This window comes from Pyxicephalus adspersus, chromosome 7 (assembly GCF_032062135.1).
Source record: "Pyxicephalus adspersus chromosome 7, UCB_Pads_2.0, whole genome shotgun sequence".
In the NCBI taxonomy this organism is placed as follows: Eukaryota; Metazoa; Chordata; class Amphibia; order Anura; family Pyxicephalidae; genus Pyxicephalus; species Pyxicephalus adspersus.
Window position 1 is genome coordinate 13,738,208 of NC_092864.1, and position 20,600 is coordinate 13,758,807.

The following is a 20,600-nucleotide window of genomic DNA, read 5'->3' on the forward strand; positions in this document are numbered from 1 at the left end:
CAGCAATATTTTACAGAATCTACACTAATCTGCTGCATTTTCCACCTTTATAGCCCCTCACCCCCCATCCATCATCTCCCCATTGTTTTGTATTCTCACATTTCTGTGCAGCATCGCAGCAACGTCTTGATTGCTAGATGGCGGCCATCTTGTTGAACACTGCAGTATTACATCAGGTGGGGAGGGGGGACTGACTACAACAAAATGGCGGCCTTTAGGAGGGAATGTTTGTGCTCTAGTGACTGAGGGATTCTGACAGACACAGAATTGTGACGTCAGTGTAAGCGCCGAGTAAAGTCAGCTGCAGGAGAGGAAAACAGCCCTGGGCAGAGGTGAGGTGAAGAAGGGGAAGGAAGTAGTCAGGGGGTGGGTTAGGCCTCCCCAAAATACTGGGGTAACCCCTCATGACATGCTGGGCCTTGTGGTGCTCTGTGACCCATTTGTGCTGTTGCAATGTCACACATTGGTGACCACTGCAAAGGAATTGTTTATTGTTGTCACCCTGTGAAGTGTAGTGCAGTGGCTGCAAGCAGGACTGAGATGCTGCACAGAATGAAAACAAGAAAATATACAAACGTATCCAGCAACCTAAATATAGTCCAGTTATATTTAAATGTGCTTTACTGTACTTCCATGTCCTCCACTTACCTGGCATTGAGAGCCCCTATTCGGGTGAAGAGGGGAAGCTCTGTGTGATGGACGGGGCTTACACAGGGCTGCAGACTCCTCATGCTGATTGGCTGTTTATCTCCCCGGCAGTGCATCATAGGAAATACAGGAGAGTCACATGCTGCCGTATACTCAGGAGTAGCTGGTATCCTCTCAGTGGTGGAAGGGGCACGAACTGACACTTCTACTTCTATACTAATATTATTATTAAACTTGATTTTTATTAGTTCTAACATATTACGCAGCGCTGTACATTAAATAGAGTTTGCAAATGGCAGACAGGTACAAACAGTGACACAGTAAGAGGAGAGGACCCTGCCCAGAAGAGCTTACAATCTAGGAGGTGGGGGAATTAACACACAATAGGAGTTGAGATGTGGAATGGTGGGAAGTAATGATGGTTTAACCTCCCTAGCAGCCTAATTCCATTCACATTTCCATGCAAAAAGCGGTACAATTTTTTGCATAGAAATTTATTTTTTATTGTAGGCTGTAATTCTTAGGCATAACTCACCGCTATTTAACAAATTTAATAATAAACTTTAAATTACAAAACACAAAAATCTGTTGAAAAAAAAAATATTTAAACATGTAATGTAAGTGTACAGTAGCATGTATAATATGTATATAATATAATTATTTATATATTATATGAATATTTCTTTCTATTGGACTCAATACAGCTATTTTGTATTGAATCCAATACAAAATTATTTGAGTTTCCCTCCTATCCTCCCGGTCACCAGGAAACCCCGGAGATCGTCGCTGCATTCGCCGGCTGGAGATCGGAGAAGCAGGACGTGTCCCCAGGACCTGTGGGGACTAGTAGGACGACGGGGGACAACAATGGAGTAAGGTAAGTGGGTATTTTTTTTGTTAAAAGCTACCCCGAGTGTATACTGCTAGTTGGGCTAAGAGACAGAAAAAGACGAGTAGTTGAAGGTGAAGCATTGGGTTTTGAGTGCTCTTTTATATGAGCAGAAAGTAGAAGCAAGCCAAATAGGACTGGGAAGACCATTCCAAAGAGTTGGGGCAGCTCTAGAAAAGTCTTTGAGCCGTGCGTGTGATGAGGTTATGAGTGAGGAAGTCCTTAGTAGGTCATTGGAGGAGTGAAGAGAGCGGCTAGGGGAGTATTTTACTATCAGGTCAGAAAGGTAAGTGGTACAAGAACTGTGGAGGTATTTGAAGGCAAAGCACAGGAGCTTGAATTTGATTCTAAGGTGAAGTAGAAGCCAATGAAGAGAACTACATAGAGAGGCAGCAGAAGAGGAGCGGTGGGAAGGCTGACCTACTAGCCTTTGGGAGCCCTTAAAATAACATTTAGGTCTTCGGGGAACCCTTCCTATATCCACAGCTCACAGTACTTGATGATGGTCAGTAGGAAGAATTCCTCTTACATTGGTGGCCATTGGGAAGAATGTCACCCTTATAGATAGACAAAGACATCATTGGTGTCACTTAAACTGACCTGAGAGGTAAAAACTGTTCATTACTTAAGGAACCCCCAGAAACCTCTGTAGGAACCCTGGCTGGGAATCACTGCTCTATAAGGTTTTCACAGCTGCTGGAGAAATGTCAGCTGGCTTCCTGTCCCTGGGATAGTAGGGCAGCAGATAAATGGATCTGTTGTCACCGTAACAGAAAAACAAGGGCAGGAAAGACAGAGATTCTATCCCTCCATGTCTTTTGGCAGTATGTGTCCCCACTGGGAATAATTGAGGTGAAACACCCCCAATGGTGACCTAGTCCATAAATAAATATTTGATTATTTCATTGAAAACTTTTTTTTTTCACTTGCTCCTCTATAGGAATCATGATGAACTCCTCTCAAGGCACGGTGGGCAGTGACCCTGTCATCCTTGCCACAGCCGGATATGACCACACTGTACGATTTTGGCAAGCCCACAGTGGTATTTGTACCCGAACGGTCCAGCATCAAGACTCTGTATCCTTTCCGGTGATATGATTGTACAGAGAGTGTGAGATAAATAGAAAAGTCACCTTTGTACATTGCGATAACAACACACATGAAAAAATACACTGATTTATTAAAGGTCTCCCAGACTGAAGATGGTAGACTATCATGGGAGAACCTGGGTGATCCAGCCAACCTGGAATGAATCTGGTTCAGGATTAAAAACATTTGCCAACTAATAGCAAATTATTTTTAGAAATCTATTACAGTTTGCTGGATCCCCAGGTTCTGCCATGATAGTCTATTTTCCTCAAACTTGGAGAGCTTTATTATTCAAAGCCAGAGGTATGCATTTTACATAGCACTCAATGCACTATATAGCAGCATAAAACACACCTGCACTGCAGGGCACCACAACACATATCCCATGCTCTGTGGTTGCTGCTTTCAAAAAATTGAGTTATTTAATTTTTGTCTGTATGGTGGTGCATAATGCATGCGTTTAACATCCTGCAATGCTAATGGTTTAAATGGGCGCTAAGTATTTGCTTTGCACTGAGACACAGTTGACCTAAGCACTGTACAGACATCAGAGGAAATGATCTCTCCTGGTCATTTCCAGTGACAGATGAATGATTGAGCACTGTACAAACAGCACCATTCTGTTCTATGGAGAGAGGAGGGAGGACAAGCAAACAGTAATTTGTCATGGCAGATTAATAACTGTACACATATCAGATTTTTGCACAACTGTTCCTCTCAGGCGACAATCATCTGATGTGTGTGTGTATGGATTTACAGTGAGGCTGACCAGATGCCTTAATTCTAGCTAGCACTTATGTTCTTACTCAGCCCTGGGTATTCCAATGGGTAACCGCTTACCCTTGAATGAGAGCAGAGCACTTCTTACCCCTGGGATTAGCTAGGGTCGAGTTGCACTGGCAGCCACATTGTATTGCAAGTGCATGTGTTAGTGGGCTGAAAGAAAAACTCCTAATACACCAACCACAGTTATACTTTTAAGGTACAAATGATTCTGATTGGTGGCTGTGACAATTTTATTTAGGCTGCCATTTTTTTTCTAGTTCTGGCTTTTTGTATACTAAAGTTGTTAAAGAGCCAGCAGTGGGTACAGAGCACCTACATCACATGCAGCGGTTGCTAAATCACCAGGTTACTCCCATGGAGGATTGTGCAGAGGCATGCCACTCTCATCTTACCCCCTCCCCTCTCTATTGAATAGAAAAGCTCTCCACCAACTCTTGGACATTGCAAAATCCCAGCCAAGTGGTAAAAATTACTAACAGCTCCCCTCTGTGAGAAGAAGTAGTTTATCCTCTTGTCTGTCTGTATTGGCTGTATTTGAGGACCCCAGAACTCTAATTCTTTGTCTTCATTGAGGTAGCTAATGAGTCAAATGACATATTAAGTTGGATTTGTCTATCCTAACCATTGTAACCACTTTAGTATCCTCCCTAACTCAAAGTCCTAGCAGGTGAATTCTCTGGAGGTAACCCCAGACAGGAGCATGATAGCAGCTGCAGGTAACCTCTTCCCCTCTTCCTACTCTCCTTGGCTAATATTCTGTTTTTGATTGCTAAAATGATAAAAAAAAAAATCCCTATTCCTCTTGCTGGGAAGTTGCATAAAAGTGGCTCTGGCTTTCGTAGTTCAGGGGAAATGTTGTCTTCCTCCAATGTGAGGACTCTAAATCTCATGATAAGACCCTACAGTACAGCCCTGGGAGGGTCATCTCAGCGAGATTTTACTTTTTATTCCCCAGAGGTCGTTAAACAGAGGATGACATTGCTGCAGCATAAGCCACAGAAGGGAGAGTATTATCTCTAATATTTTTTTTCTGTACAGTTAATTTTTTTTTTACACTTTTACCAGGGGAGAAAAAGACACATATATACAGCAGACTTTATGTGCCATATTTGAAGATCCCAATAACAAAATAAAATAATTTTTTTATCTATAATAACACTTGTAGTCATCACACGGGCAGCATGGTGGTTTAGAGGTTAGAATTTGCAGTGTTAGGTCCCAGGTTCGAATTTCATCCAGGACACTATCTGCATAGAGTTTGCAGGTTCTCCCTGTGTTTGTGTGGGTTTCCTCCGGGTACTCCGCTTTCCACCCACATTCCAAAAACATGCAGTTAGGTTATTGGCTTCCTTCTAAAGTTGACCTTATACTGTAGTAATGACATTTGACTATGGTAGGACATAAGATTGTGAGCTCCTTTGAGGGACAGTTAGTGACATGACTATGGACTTTGTACTTGTTTTGGAGCTATAAAAATACTGTGTAATAATATTAATCACTCATCGACATCTAAAAAATATCTCATTCAATTATTTCTTTTCCCAACATAGGTTATCAGCACATCCGCATGTACGATCTCAACTCCAACAACCCCAACCCAGTTATCAACTATGATGGAGTGAGCAAAAACATCACATCGGTGGGTTTCCATGAGGATGGACGCTGGATGTACACGGGAGGAGAAGATTGTATGGCCAGGATCTGGGACCTGAGGTACTAAAATTATAGGCCGTATACTGCCAGGCCTAAGAATGAACTTTTTTTTAGTGTCATGTGGCTGGTTGTACAATGATGGCTAAAACTTACAAATATAGGCAGTCTAAGCAGGTGCTAACAGTAGGAGGTTTAGCTTGAATGCGACATATAAAAGCCGATGATCTATTTACCAATCTCATTTTCTGTTTTGGATCAGGTCACATCTGAGCAGACTAGTCAAAAAATCAGCAGCTGCTCATGTGGTCAGAAGTTTACAAGGAACCGTCTATTTGTTTGTGGGTCAGACCAGATATAACCACTCGGCTACCTGTGAGATTTATATAACTATTTATAGTAGCATTAGAATACAGTTAAATTTTAATACACTATATGATCAAACATGCTGGCATCCTGACCATTACACCTACAAAAAATGACCCATTGTATGTGGGCATCCATCCAAAGTTTTGACATCTGATGATTATAAAGCAATAGCATACAAGGACACTTTAATTATGCATTCAGTCCTATGTCAACAGTTTGGAGAAGGCCCTTTTCTTTTTCCAGCCCCTGTGTATAAAGTTAGCTCCAGTTAGATGTAGAGGAACTTTAGTAGCTTGTACAGATATCTCACCTCAATTCATGAACACCATTACCGAACACCTTTAGGATAAACTCAGAGTCAGCTCTTATCCAACAGCAGTGCTTGACTTCACAAATGGCATTTGGCTAAATGGGCACAAACAAATTTTCTAAAATCCAACAGATTTTCTAAAATCTTGTGGAAAGTCTCTCCTAAAGTAGTTAAAAGATAGTTGAAGGGTGGGCTGCATTTTAAGGGATTTTACGTTCTTCTGGCTAATCTCTGCTCACTTAGTGTGATATGCCATAAGAAGGCTTCAGTGGTCAGTTCATGTGCCTACATTGTACAGAGAACTGTAGATAGCTGGAGCTTGGGTACAGGCGCAGAGCTTGGCATCTACCAACCCCATGGCATTTGGTTGCATTTCAGTTTGGTTGGCCACATGTTTTAACCCTTGCTAGCTTTTTCTGCATGTGCTTACCTAACCCTATTAGTAAGTATTTGGCATCAAAAGAATGAGAAAACTGTCCTCAGTGGATGTTAGCATTTACCTCTAGGGTTAGCTAGATTTGGGTAAGTGCTTGCAGCTAGAACTAGCTAGAGTTCTGGAATGCAGCCATCTTCTTTAAAACACAGCCACGTGCTCCACAAGTGTGGGTAAAAGCTTAATCCATAACTTGGGAAGGTCAAAACGTTTGTTGCAAAGTGAATCTAGAATTAGAATGGGCTACAGGTATATGCTCTCTACCAGAACTTTTTAATGGCTAAAGGCTTGCATTGCAGACATTTACAAGAAGAGTGGAAATTGTAGGTACTTGTTTTGCTAACCATTAGGTAGGTGTCTTACCTGTATCAAATGAATGATAGGTCCACTTTAAATATGATTGCTTTTTACAAGTTACACCACTCTGCACATTGTCAAATAAGTTTCTCGGAGGTCTCTTTTGTATTTCTTTTGTATTGAACGGTACAGTCTCCTATGAGATGTTACTTTGTTTGATTTTTTTTCTGTGTACCTTAAACCAGAAATTATGATGCAGCCATTTTCCAATTACATGTGCTGTTATTGCTGTTTTTCAGGTCTCGCAACCTTCAGTGTCAGAGAATTTTTCAGGTGAACGCTCCAATCAACTGCGTCTTTCTCCATCCTAATCAGGTACCAATGTCTTTGTCTAGCACAATGCCATTCAGGGGTGTGCAGGGAATTGGTCAGGAGGGTGTATTTATCAGGTGAGCCAATATTAAGCAAAGTTTATATAAGTAAATAAATGCAGGATTATCAGATTACTGGTTACTTTCACTTCTTTTAGGCTGAGGCTCCAAGCCCCACCTTTATCTAAGCCTCACCTTTATCTGCATGGGGAGACAAAATTACTCAGATTAATAAACCTTCCACAAATATTTGCTCCCCTGAGAGCAGTTGGCCAAGGATGACTTCCCTTACTAGGTAAATAATTGACTGGTGGAAACATGCCAGATCATGTTTCTTCATGACTTGGGGTAGTATTAGTTTTGGAGTTGCAGCTTACTTTAGGATATGTTAGGGTTTCCATCACCCATGGAGAACTAAAATGATGATGGGGGTAGGGGACTGGATCTCTGAATAATGTAAAAATATTCAAACATAACTCCCTACATTATTCAGCTCCAAATGAAAAGGAAATGACTCCAAGGCTAGGTGGGATACACTTTTATCAGTGAAGTTGGGTGATCCAGCAAACCTGGAATGGATATGGTCCAGGGTTGAAAATATTTGCTAACAAATAGCAAATGACTTTTGAAAAAATCCATTCCAGGTTTGCTGGTTCACCCAGCTTCACTAATGAAAGTGTATCCTCTCCAACACTTTAATAAATCAGGCCCTATAAATCAAATTCACATGTCAGATGAGTGAGTAACATTGCCAGTAAGGGAAAATGCACATTCCATCACCATGTTATCATGCACTGATGTGTTTTTGATGAGCTTTCATTGGGTTTTTTCCTTTATTTGCTGCATTTTTTATGAATTTATACATTTTTTTGCAATGTGTTGAATTTTTTTTCCTTTTTATTATTATCACATCATGCCCAGCAGCCAACACTGCCCTGTGGTTTTGCTGCCTATTTTCCACGAATACCAAAGAGAGTTTCTGAGAGAGCCAATTAACCAAACTCCCTGTTTTTGAGCTGTAAGGGGAATTAGGATTTTTGAGTGAAACCCACAGAAATGGGGGAACAATTGGGAATAGCGTGCAAGCCTCCATCATTGCAAGGCAAAGTATGAGCCATTTAATCCACTGTGCCCCCCGTAGTCACTTTACATGGAATAGAGACTTATTGGTCAATCTATGCAGGGGCTGTAATTATCAGACAGTTAAAGTAAAACAAGTGATAAAAATCTTCCCAACATGTTATTGCAATTTGAAAAGTTTTTAGTCTTTTTAAAACTTCAGCTTTCATTGAAATAATACATGGTGCTCCCACACTTCCTGCTACAAGGTGACAAAAAATTTTTTAGACTTCTTCTGTGTTGTCTCCCTGTGACATGTGCGTCTGGTGTAATGACTACAGTCAGATATGCTTGCACATTGCAGAGGCATAGCCTTCCATTTTCACTTGTCATCACAAAACCAACCCTGAGCAGTGCTATTCAGCTGACTCTGAAGTGTATGTACAGTGTTCAACCCAGAACTTTTTTTAAGCTGGATGGGATGAAATGGTAGGCGGGGGGCAGCCCCTGTATTGTGACCCAACAGTTAGTACCCAATAACAACCAGGTGGTTACTGAAGTTCCGGGTGGTGCGCCCAGCTAAAAGGGGCCGGGGAGAATACTGATAAAGATGCTGAAAGAGATTGACAGCACTGGACAAAGAAAGTTGAAAACAGTATTAGAAAATTACTAATATTAGATTCAGTTTTAAAAACACTTTTGCAATTTGGTTATTTTAATTTTTATTAGTAGCCCTGTGCACTAAATGTAAAAGTTCTCTGCACACAATGTTTATTACACCCTGATAGGTCGGCCACCTGATTGTGGCTAGGAATAACACATTGGATAAACCTGCAGACACAATGATACTTTGTTATGTGACATATTTCATGGTGTACAATGCTTCTTTGTATATGAACAGAAGAGTGTATTACCTGTTGATGGCTTCCTGGAACTTTTTTTGCTATTTGCGCTGAAGTCTGAGGATCAGCCAGCTTTTAGAGAAATGATCTATATGGATACCTAAAGCAAAACTAAACTAAGCTAAGCTAATTTTCAGCATATTCCTGGTTGAGGATCTTTGACCATCTTGATATCACTTCTTTTCTGCAATATTAAGTGCATTGTTGTAGTCTTTTCTTTTTTTCTCAGTAGAATACTTGCTGAAAAATGTGGGTTAGTGCACCCAGCTCAAAGGGGCCAGGAAGAACACTGTAGTTTTATTATATGTAGTACTATATATATTTATGTATGTGAAAACTATGATTTCTCCCTATTTGGTAAATGTTGATTTATAAGTATTAGCCTAATCATAATTAAAGTAGTTGTGTCATTTTGTATTTACTGTCCCTCCTCAGGCTGAACTCATTGTTGGAGACCAGAGCGGTGCCATCCACATCTGGGATCTAAAAACCGACCAGAATGAGCAGCTGATTCCTGAAGCCGATGTATCTGTAAACTCCGTCCACATCGACCCAGATGCCAGTTACATGGCTGCCGTCAACAGCTCAGTGAGTCTCTGCTAAGGGTGCATTAAACTGAAACTACCATTAGAGAATATATAAAGATAAAACTGTTTATGTATTGGGTAGAATAGGGAAAGCCTAAAACCATTGTCAGTCTTTTTTATTAGGAAGTGAGCACAATCAATGCGTGAGTTCTGTCAGAAGGCAGAAGTCCAGATTGAAGTCTGCCAAAATCTTTACAATGGGATTTACAGGGGAGGAGGAAATGTTTGTTTCTCAGGAAAAGCTGAGTTGATTTTCCTAATGTTCAAAGTTTCTAAAGCAGTGGTTTACACTCTTTTTCACTTCCTAGCAAGTGTGTGTCTATCCTGGCATTACATGGGCCCTATTTGTCCTGTCTTATACAGTACACAGAGTGCTGGCCTCCTGCTGCTATAATTGAGTCCAGTGTTGGAGGTGTCATGCTGCTGTAATGTATATTGTAGGATGCAGTATTATCCATAGCACACAGCCCTGGTCCTCCAGATCTTTTTCACCACTCACCCCGTCTCCCTGTCCATTTTCTTCCCGTTTTTGGAGGCTTCACAAGCAAGTCCAACAAGGCACCCACCACCCCACCCTGAGAGAGTTTTGAGTCTGCTTTATTGACTTGCAACAATTTTACATGCTTTTAGCGCATACCATTTCACATGTTATACTTGGTATTCATATGGACTGGGTAGCAAACCTAACCGCTGTACCCCTGGAAACTCTTGGCAGTTTGCGTCTGTTTCCCAGATTTATAAATTAGGGTTTTATTTTCTCCAACTATCATTTTCTAACCCAGGACTGAATCTGATTGGTGGTTTTCAGAGCAACACAAATGGTTCAGATTTCAAGCCCTACCATACATTTGGCGCTCATGAGTTATATAAGTGTGGTGTTCATCTTTCTTTTGCTTGCAGGGAAACTGCTTTGTTTGGAACTTGACAGGAGGCCTCGGCGAAGACCTAACGCAACTCATCCCCAAAACCAAAATCCCAGCCCACAAACGTTGTGCGCTACGGTGTAAATTCAGCCCCGACTCCACGTAAGTCAGCAGATATAAAGGCAGACAGGGCCTTTCCTATCTGTAAAGTCAGAAGGGTCTTTCTTATCTGTTGCATGTTTAAAGAAACACATTCACATTAAACCTTTCTGTACACTCTTACACGTTAGGAGAACCTGTGCTGTGGAATCTGTATATGAAAAAGGCAAATGGAGGGCAAACATTTAGTTACTAGTATTGCCTGTAGGCTCCATGCAGCAAAGCTGTAGACCGTTATTGATTGTCCATGCCTTGTCCTGCTTTATACCTAATTGTGGAACTGACCCTCCTAATGGAGGGAGGCTTTGCTTCATCATGTCACAACAGCCGCTGTGAGGACTGGTAGGGGAATAATTAAGAATGAATGATGCAGACTAACATTTGTGGTCATCTGATGCAGCTTCCTCTCTAGCAAGGAGAACAGTGAGCAGCAAATGAGTGATAGCAAGCTAATGCTGCATATATACCGCTATGAAGCTTAAGACAGTGCCTAGCTACAGGGCCCATGTAGTATTTAAAAACATTATTTTTTTAAGTTCAGGTCCACTTGAAAATTCATGTTCTTTTAAAATGTGCATTTTTCTTTCTTTGCATTGGTTCTCAACTGTAGCAAAGGCACTGTACATGGGAGCTGCAAAGGCATTGACTTGTTCTCTTTGTAGCCATTTGCCCACTTCATAGTTTATTGATCAGTGATTCCACATTGCATCCATTATATCAACCATAGAGAGGAGTGACCAACTAACACTAATCTATTTTGCAGACTCCTGGCCACATGTTCGGCTGATCAGACCTGCAAGATCTGGAGGACCTCCAACTTCTCACTGATGACAGAGCTGAGTATAAAGAGTAATAACCCCGGAGAGACATCTAGAGGCTGGATGTGGGACTGCGCCTTTTCTGGGGACTCCCAGTACATTGTTACAGGTACAGATACAATACATTTAAAAGTGGAACTGAGGACAAAAATAATACATGCAGAAGGCAACGTGCCATGAACAATACAGCTGTTTTTGTATTTACCCTATAGCATAGCTTTATTACCTGTAGCTCCTACCAGTAGATATATCATATTTCTCTCTCCTCCTATTGTGTGTTACTTCCCCCACCTCCTAGATTGAAGCTCTTCGGGGCAGGGTCCTCTCCTCCTCCTGTGTCACGGTCTGTATCTGTCTGTCGTTTGCTACCCCTGTTTAATGGACAGCCGTGTGTAATGTGTTGGCGCTATTTTTTTTTGGCGCTGTTTTTTAATCATATTTCATACTTCCTAAAGGGGTAACAATGCTGTTTTTGTGCAGTACAATCACCATATGGACAAAGTAGTAGGAGGATATTTGCATTATGCCATGTGCATAATTTTGCAAATTATTGTGTGTTCAAGCAGAACGTTATTTAATGCTGAACGTAACCTAAGCATAAAAAAATAGGACCAGGCAGGTTCTATATTGTAGAAGAGACAGGCTGTGACAGTCAATATCTTTTCTGCAATAAAACAAACCTCAGCATTATTTTTCTATCCTCGCCTCTCCTGGCTTCTTCACTGGCATCATCACCTGGTCCTCTTCCTGGTTTAGGATCTTCAGCCATCTTGAATGACATAAGCCTTGCACATGTGCACAAGAGTGCATTCATTTCCAGCGGCTATGCACATGTTTAGCTCATTGTACATTATAATGAACATTGTGAACAAGCAGCTGAGTTTGTTTTTTTACAGAAGAAACATCGCCTGAAAGGAACCTGCTTGCTTGTGATTGTTAATATTTGAGTTCAGCTTTAATTGAACTTGCTGGTAAATGTAGTCAAGTAGAAAAAAAAATTAAAAAACCTTATTTCCTCCTGCAGCGTCATCGGATAACCTGGCTCGGCTGTGGTGCGTAGAGACTGGCGAGATCAAGAGAGAATACAGCGGGCACCAGAAAGCGGTGGTTTGCCTGGCATTCAATGACAGTGTACTGGGCTGATATGCTCTGACTACACGAGGCCTCCATACAAGGTTTGGCCCTTATTTACCCCCCACGGGAACCAGACATCAGCCTAAGACAGAGACTTCAATTCTGAATTAGAGAATAATGTCAATGTGTCAGTTGTGGAAGATGAACCCGGCTGTACAGTTGGATCATCTGGAGATTGTTACATGGCTACCAGATTGATCAGATAAAGAGTACCTGTCTGGAAAGGGACATGTGTTATGTATAGATCAGCCTTCTAACACAGGGGAACCCTTGAAATAACTTCTGGATCTCTACTGATATATCTACACCTTGGTGAGAACAGTGGCGTATTTTGTGTACCTGGAATCCAAGCTGCTCTGTATTACAGATTTTCTTAAGTAATAATAAAGAAAATTATCACATAATATTAATGACCATATAAAAAATAACGGATGATGAAAATGGTAGTGTGGTACTCTAGAAAGAAAAGTATTTCCTTACACAAAAAGCAAAGAGAGACCCTTGGATGATAGGATGATAGTGGTAGAATGGACTTATTACGCTGGTGGTCAGCAGGAGAGGGAACCTGTTATGCTAGCAGCAGAGGGAACTTGTTACCCTGGCGGTCGGTGGAGGAGGGAGCTTGTTTTCCTGGTGGTCAGTGGGAGAGATAACTTGTTACCCTGGTGGTCAGTGGCAGAGGGAACTTGTTGCGCTGGCGGTCTGCGGAGGGAGGGAATCTGTTGCGCTGCTGGTCTGCGGAGGGAGGAAACCCATTGCGCTAGCAGTCTGCCGGGAAGGAAACCCGTTGCGCTGGCCGTCTGCCAGAAAAGAGGCCAATTAAGCTTGAGATCATTGCACAGGATTCTCCTTAGTGGTCAGTGGGAATAATACAACCTTGGAATAAGCCAAAAGATCATTGATATTTGTGGCAACCCCTGGAGAAACCTTATGAATCCTAAGAACCCTGGCTGGGAAAGACTGATAACAATGGGTATATTCGTGCAGTTATACCTTTTAGAGATTTATTTGTGCTTTGTTATTCCCTTGTATTCTCTCTCTGTCAGAGTAGATACGTCAGGCTGCAAAAGGCAATGGAGGCTGACCGGTCTCCTGCCTGAGGTTAAGGCTGCCAAAGTTGCCATTTGTCAGCGCTGAGCTCATACAGGGCATAGGACAATCTTTATATTCTGATATCTCTGCTTTGACAGGGAGAAAATACAAGTAAATAATAATCTATGAAAAAATTGCCTGCATCATTATAACAATTTACCACTGAAGAGTGACAACACTACCAATGCCCATTTCTGACTGGTTCTCTTTACATTATTATGGAAATAGGCCACAGACAAGTTGATGGATTTCCTTCAGCGCCACAACTTCCTGTCACCCTTTATAAATTGTGCAGTCATTATTCACATAAAGCAGAGTTCCATATTCTGTTTTTTTCAGTTTGTTATATCTGTGTCATGATAAATCTTTAATCATTTGACCAGCACTGAAAAAGTGCAAGCTGAGATACCAATGAATCTGTGTGTGGTCCTTCAATAGTTCCTAAAAATTAGCTTTGACCATGTGACCAAAAGGTATTATTGGGTCCACATTCCAGGATCATAACAACAAAGGGTGTACACAACCTGAGTAGAAGACTCTGTCGGCCTGCTGCAGAGAAGAATCCTTTGTGGAAGCAGTGATCTCTCTGCTGAGGTCCAACTGCACAGTTAGACCTATAACCTGCAATAAGCAAAACATGCTTTGGCTGAAGGGAGGAGCTGTAGTGCTGACAGGAGACGACGGCAGTGACACCACTGTTTTTAAATGGTACCACAAGCTACTACAAAGCACATTTGTTTAATTGCACAAAGTTAACCACTCCAATTGCTGTGGCAGACAACTGGGTTGTTGAATTGTGTATGGAAATAGAAACATTGCATGAGTTGGGGTACTGTGAGTTTACATTAAAATGTGTTCTTTTTTTATAAGGTTTGTATTGCTTTGGATCTGTAGATACTCCAATGACACAAACACCGAATTCTTTACCATTTGCTGCACAAATGCATTCAATAAACTTTATTGAACAACACAGGACATGCCCAGTCCTGCCCATTTCCATGCAGCTCCGCCCATTTCTACACTTTTCCATCTTCAGCTTCTACAGAATGAAGGTCAGGACTGCACTGAACCATCTCATAAATGTCATCATCTACATTGATTATTTGCAGAGATCGGAAGTCCTTTGTGACCGGGGATGAGTAAGAACCGTACAACTGCTGGCTGGTTGTGGTGTGGGGATTGTGCAAAAAACGTACGACTGCTGGCTGGTTGTGGTGTAGGGATTGTGCAAAGCGCTGCACAGTCCAGCTGCACAAAAGTGACAACATTTACACGCACAGGATAAAAAAATGGAAGTGCCGGACTATGTGCAAATCTGCTTCAAGGGGACCGTCCGGGCAGAGCCGCGTGGTGTCTGTGCCATCGGGCCAAGCTTAGTCAGGAAGGTAATAAAAACAGACGGACACGCAGATGTTGTTGGGGAAACAAATGTCGATGCAGAGATAAATGAGACGTCTTGTTGGGCCTGCGGAGATCAGGAAAGAAAAGCTTTACATGTATTTCTGTATCATAAATCAAAAAAAAATCTTCCATTTGTGTCTCACTCATTCTCCCTTTCAGACACTGCAGCTCACAGTGGGAGGGCTTCAGTAACAGAAGCAGTGCTGTCAATCTATAAAGCAGTGGGTGTGGCCAACTGCTGATTGACAAGCTACAGCCCTGTGAGCCGTGACAAAGCTGATAGCCACGCCCCCTGACATATTCTCTCCTCTCATATTCATGGCTACATAGGAGTGGAAACTCTGCTCTGAATTCAGGAGCAGTGCAGCATTGTTGCCACCCAAGGAAGCTGCATTAGGTGGATTTCCTCCCTTCTTTTCTTTGATAGGTAATGCCCACTTACCCTCGCTCTTCTTTACCCAGTATATGGGGAGCTGATCACACAACTGCTGCACAGACTCCCCTACCAGCTCGTGGTTGACCTTCCGACCCGCAAGCACTCCTAGGAATTCCCGGTAGTAGCGCGTCCTGTTGTTTTGTAGGGCAAGGACCCCATCCTGCTATAGAACACAGACTGTACTTAGCATGCATTGCTATTGACACAAGCAAATGAGAAAAAGGAAGTCAAAAGTGTAACTTTCCAGGTTGGTACCACCCACACACCTGTCCTGCCAATACCACTGAAGCCTACATGTGGGTGCCACTCCCTGTTCCCGCTGCCTGAGTTTTCTGTGTCAGTCACATGACCATTGTAATAAAAACTTTTGAAAATAGCAGTGGGCCAATCAGATGAAGGAATACACTATAGGGGAGTGGACAGGGTAGTCCCTTTCTAGGAAGCCACGTTTTTTTGCTGGCTCCAGGAAGCAGGGCAGACATTGGGGGTGCAAAGTGTTCTTCTGTATGAAGGCCCCGGACCCTTCGGAGCCAACAGGGGCCTAAGTCAGTTCGCTTTTTGAATCTTCCCCTACTGAACTGCAGTACACCTTGCCATGTGTCAGGAAGCAGGTGTGTTCTGAAGTCCAGCAGAGGAGATCTCACGCAGGGTGACAACACCTATTGGGATTCAGCAGTAACAGTGTTGTCAGCTCATTAGAGGAAGTAAGGAGCTAGTGAATTCTGGCAGGATTACCCGGGATTTTTGTGTACTTGTGTGTTGGCATTTCTCACTATACGGTATATTATCTCACCTTAGGCACAGAGGTATTGAGGAAGGATTGTATGTTTTCCATGTCTCGGATCTCCATACGACGCAGGAAGCAGGATTTCTCTCCAGCCGCCTTGTAGCACACCAGACCCTGCAGAGTGAGAAGTGATCATTTCCAAAAACACAACGCTCACTGGTTATTATATGACACGCAGTAATAAAAGTGTCACCTGAAAGTATTGTCACCAGAGACAATGGGGGGTGAAAATCTCATGTCCAGATGACCCCAAAATAAAGTTTGGCTGCCATGCTGGGGTGGGGAGCCTCCCTTCCCCTCTTGCCCCACCATAGAGGGCGCAATATTTTAGGATCAGTGAATATTTTCTGTAGTTGCTGAAAACGTTCTTAATCTGAAAATAGAAAACTAATGTGGCCGACATGCAGAACCTGGCACTTACATGCTTGTTGTCATACAAGACCACGGAGGTCTGGTTCCTGGAGGTGACACGATAGGTGACAGTATTCCTCTTCCTGTCAGTAACAGCGGATTGGTTTACCGGGGAACCCTGCAAGTTTTTGTAGGTCAGGCGGACAACCTGTAAAAGAGGCTGAATATAAAGTGTATGTCAGTTACAGTTCACCTTGTGTGAATGTTATGGACATAGCGAGGTGCAAAGTGTGCCACTGCACCAGGGCCCACTGCTTGCTACATCTGAGCCCTTTCACACTTATTTTGGCTTTATAAATACAGTGGGGAAGGGGTTAAATCTCTGATATTTGTAATTATTTTCTGCCACTAGGTGTCCTCAGTCTTCTAAATTAAATGACAGCCAGGATTAAATACATCCCATTTCCTCTGAGCCCAGGCTGTCATAGCCCCAATATTAGCCTTTAACTAGACAGTAAGTGGGGAAGTAGCATGGTAATCAGCTCATTTCTCTCTCACTTCTTTCTTCTTCTATTAGTATGCCTATAACATGACTGGCACCTTGTGCTGCTTAGTCCTCTTCTTCCCTGAGCTCTGCAATATAGGGACTGATACCAGGTCAGAAGCCATGTGCAGGTACATTGCTTGCAATAAAATATATATGGAAAATGATGTAATAATAAATACAGATCTTCAATAATTATTGTGTTTCTATATTTCTGTACAGCACAGAGCTATGAATGGACATTTATGAATGCAGAATTGTCTATGAGGGGTGGAGGGGGCAGGGCAGGTAGGTAACATGGAGGGATTTGGGTTGGAGGCAGCGGCATGTAAATGAGAGACTTGGCACATAACTGGCACATGGTGCCAACACATTTCACTTGACAAATCAGCAGGTAAAGGGCATTGCGGAGAACTCTCTCATTCACATCCCCTCATTACAGGAAGTCTTCAGTGTAATGGGAGAAGATTACTGAGAGTCTCCTGGCACCCGGCCTGTACCTGCTCCCCTCCGCTGTACCCAACTCCAACAAACAAACCCTCACCGTGATACAACAGCAAACCCAACAATGATCTATTATCTGCCCTTTATATATGTGCCAATAACAAAGTTTTATTATATCAGATTTTGTCCCAAATAGAAATAGTCCTCTAATAGAAAATGCTTTGCACGTTCTCCAATTCACATAGCAGGGAGCTGGAATGCTGCAATTTGCTCCCCATTTAGCCTAAAACCATCCCTGATATCTGGGCATTGATTAATCAGCTTTATACATGCAGCTTTAGCTTTTATTAATAATTTTGGCCACAGATCTGTAAGTGCTGTATTTATAAATTCTTCACCCATCAATTTGGTTGTATTAGATTGTAAGCTCTTTGGGCGACTCCTGTGTCACTGTCTGTATTCATCAGTCATTTGCAACCTCTATTTAATGTACAGTGCTGCGTAATATGTTGGCACAACAATAATTAATAATAATAATATTAATAATAATAATATCATGCACAGGCATTCAGATCCCTTCCAATGAACAATAAAACCAATACTTATTCTGCCCCCTGGTGGTCATATATCAAAAGTGCACAGCAGTCACAATAGTAAATTCTATATATCATTGATTGAAAAAATGTCCCAATCTCAGTCGACAGGCAAATATTTTTAAATACTCCCCTATCTCACAAGCAAAACCAATGGGGTTTATTAAATGGCCATTCTGCATTTTTAAACCAACCAAGCATTCGATTTGGCAATGAATTATTGTCAGACTGGAAGATTCCCCTCTTACCTTTGTTTTATTATCCTTCCAGCCCAGAACACCAACCACACTGATCCCCACTATAGAAAAGAGTAAAGCCACGGCCAGGAACCCCCAAAATATCTTCGTAGGGGCCTTCCATCTCTCTTGGGGTCCTCTCTCTGAAGGGGGCTGGAAGGAAACAGACCAGTATCAGCACATCCTCATTACATATACTGGACTAGAAATAAATATATTATTACTAAAAATGTAATTATAAGATATTGGACACAATATTTATGTGCTGCAGAAGGTAATTATAAATGCATCTGCAAATACAGTTTACTCTTGTATATCCTGCCAGTGACAGCCACCTAATGCAGGTTCCTGGGGTGGCAATGATGCTGCACTGCTGCGGAATTCAGAGCAGAGTTGCCACTCTTATGTAGGGGTTGTCTGCTTGTGCTGCAGGGGGAGGAGAGAATGGTACATGGGGCGTGGCTATCACAATTCTCTCTCTTCTGTAGCTTGTCAATCAGCACCTGGCCACACCCAGTCCCACCCACTGCTCTCTTGATTGACAGCACTGCCTCTGGTACTGAAACCCTCCCACTGTTAGCTGCAGTGTCTGGAAGGGGGAAAATGTGAGATGCAAAGGGAATTAGATCAGTCAGGGAACGTAAAAGAAGCTTTTTCTTGAGGTTTGTGCATCACATTTTACCTGGATTTGGGACTTGTATAGAATGTTTAAAATAAACTATTAGTTGCACTGTAAAGGACCACTGTAACAAAAATATTATAATATGATTGGATATTGATATTACAGGTAATGCAATTGAACATTTGATTTCATTATTTTTTGTTTTTATTTCACATAGCTTTATTCATATAAAGCTGTTTATGTGGTTTACACAAACCACACTGTTGACGGGACCCCATAAACAGCTGCAGCAAAAGAAGCTTTATTGACAACCTTTGTTCCTTTCAATACATTTTCCCCACCCCTGTGAATTCTGCTCACCTGGTCCTACGCTTATCTTTAGCTCCAATCCTGTAATCTTCCGTGTCTGGAGCCGCACAGCCTTTCTCCTAAGAATGGCTGCTTTGTTATGTGCATGCGGCCCTAATAATTCCTATAGGAAGCTAAATGTATGCCGATCTCACTAGAATGAGTAGGGTTAAAATGGCAGTTTGAGATCGTATTAGGAAGATTTGCAATCACTTCCTGGAGCAGTGACAACATTAACATGAAACATTTGTTGACCAAATCATGAGAATGAGAGGTGAATATTGTAAAATTTTTATTTAGAGGCCCTTTAAATCAGCCATTGACTCTTTACACTTCATTGTAACCCCATCAGCAGATGGAGCTCTGTACACCATTACAATAAGTTCACTCCCTCCAAGGACTTTGTACCGCAGGTAACTAACTAGTAAATGATCCTTTGCCAACCGATATCAGAGACTTCCTGATTTCCAATTCTAATTAGCCATGTGACATAATGCTGGATTTAATGGGTTTCTTGGTGAAAAACAGACCCTTCCATGTTCAGGTTTTTAAAATATAACCAAAAAACTCAGATTTTAGGTTCAAATTAGTTTACTTTTATGCATATATTTTTTTTTTTTTTTTTTTTTTTTTTTTTTTAGGAATGGCTTACTATTACTTCTTATATAAAAGTGACTGTTTGTGCTTCTCATGGTTCAAGTGCCTTTCTATTGTAATGTAAAAAAGAGTTCCTATAATGTATTAAAAAGTTACTATATATCTGAAATTGACACTGAGAAGGTGATGGCAACACTCAAGCAACCAAATCATTGATTGTGTTCTTGTAATCGTGTGAATTTAACCTAAAGCTATTCTTCTAGACATGACCAGTTTAAGGTATGAGGTCTACTAAATGTGTTCTTCTAAATCTTGGTAAACTTGGTCAACTTACCAAACCAAGGCTATCTACCACCTGTGTCCTTAAAAACCTGGTCATTTTGATACCATTTTCCATCTAAGTTCTAACTTGTTCATTTTAACCAATAGCATCCAGCACCTGTGTACTTCTAAACATGGTTATTGTACTAATACTATCCACCACCAGTGGTACCTGGTAAATTTGGTCAATTTACCTAACCATACTCATCTTGTGTGTTCTTTTAAACTTACTTTTTCAACCAAAGCTATCTGTGTTCTTCATTTTTCTTCTTCTTAACTTGGTCAGTATAGGCAATGCTATCCACCACCCGCTTTCTTCAAAACTTGATCATTTTGACCAAAACCATTCTCCATCTCCATCCATCATAAGTTCTTTTAACCGTGATTAGTTTACCCAATGCCATCCACCACCTGTGTCCTTCTAACCTTGATAAATTTAACCACCACCCGTGTTTTTCTAAACT

The 20,600-nt window shown here is 41.6% G+C and overlaps 3 protein-coding genes across 5 annotated transcripts in view; 1 reads left to right on the forward strand and 2 right to left on the reverse strand.

The window, feature by feature from the left end:
- The window catches only part of HEXD (hexosaminidase D), a 42,997-nt gene extending 42,819 nt beyond the window's left edge, over positions 1-178 (reverse strand). The window contains exon 1 of one of the 2 annotated variants that reach the window (XM_072417514.1): positions 100-178. The gene's annotated coding sequence lies outside the window, so the exon portion shown is untranslated. The remainder of the gene's footprint in view (positions 1-99) is intronic. The other variant, XM_072417518.1, reaches the window with a different exon arrangement.
- The window catches only part of MLST8 (MTOR associated protein, LST8 homolog), a 23,138-nt gene extending 10,370 nt beyond the window's left edge, over positions 1-12,768 (forward strand). The window contains exons 1-9 of one of the 2 annotated variants that reach the window (XM_072417520.1): positions 263-332; positions 2,478-2,614; positions 4,077-4,128; positions 4,963-5,125; positions 6,771-6,846; positions 9,239-9,391; positions 10,291-10,415; positions 11,176-11,339; positions 12,255-12,768. In XM_072417520.1, coding sequence (XP_072273621.1) covers positions 2,483-2,614; positions 4,077-4,128; positions 4,963-5,125; positions 6,771-6,846; positions 9,239-9,391; positions 10,291-10,415; positions 11,176-11,339; positions 12,255-12,373 — 984 coding nt within the window. In that variant the 5' untranslated portion in view covers positions 263-332; positions 2,478-2,482 and the 3' untranslated portion in view covers positions 12,374-12,768. Of the gene's footprint in view, positions 1-262; positions 333-2,477; positions 2,615-4,076; positions 4,129-4,962; positions 5,126-6,770; positions 6,847-9,238; positions 9,392-10,290; positions 10,416-11,175; positions 11,340-12,254 lie in introns of those variants that run through there. The other variant, XM_072417521.1, reaches the window with a different exon arrangement.
- Positions 12,769-14,381: 1,613 nt separating this feature from the next.
- BRICD5 (BRICHOS domain containing 5) lies at positions 14,382-20,194 on the reverse strand. The gene is made up of 6 exons (XM_072417000.1): positions 20,150-20,194; positions 18,261-18,401; positions 16,502-16,651; positions 16,087-16,194; positions 15,300-15,453; positions 14,382-14,921 (listed from the first exon to the last, which is right to left on the reverse strand). Exons 1-6 carry the CDS (start codon positions 20,192-20,194, stop codon positions 14,830-14,832), a joined length of 690 nt encoding a protein of 229 aa, XP_072273101.1. The 3' UTR covers positions 14,382-14,829.
- Between the last annotated feature and the right edge of the window lie 406 nt (positions 20,195-20,600).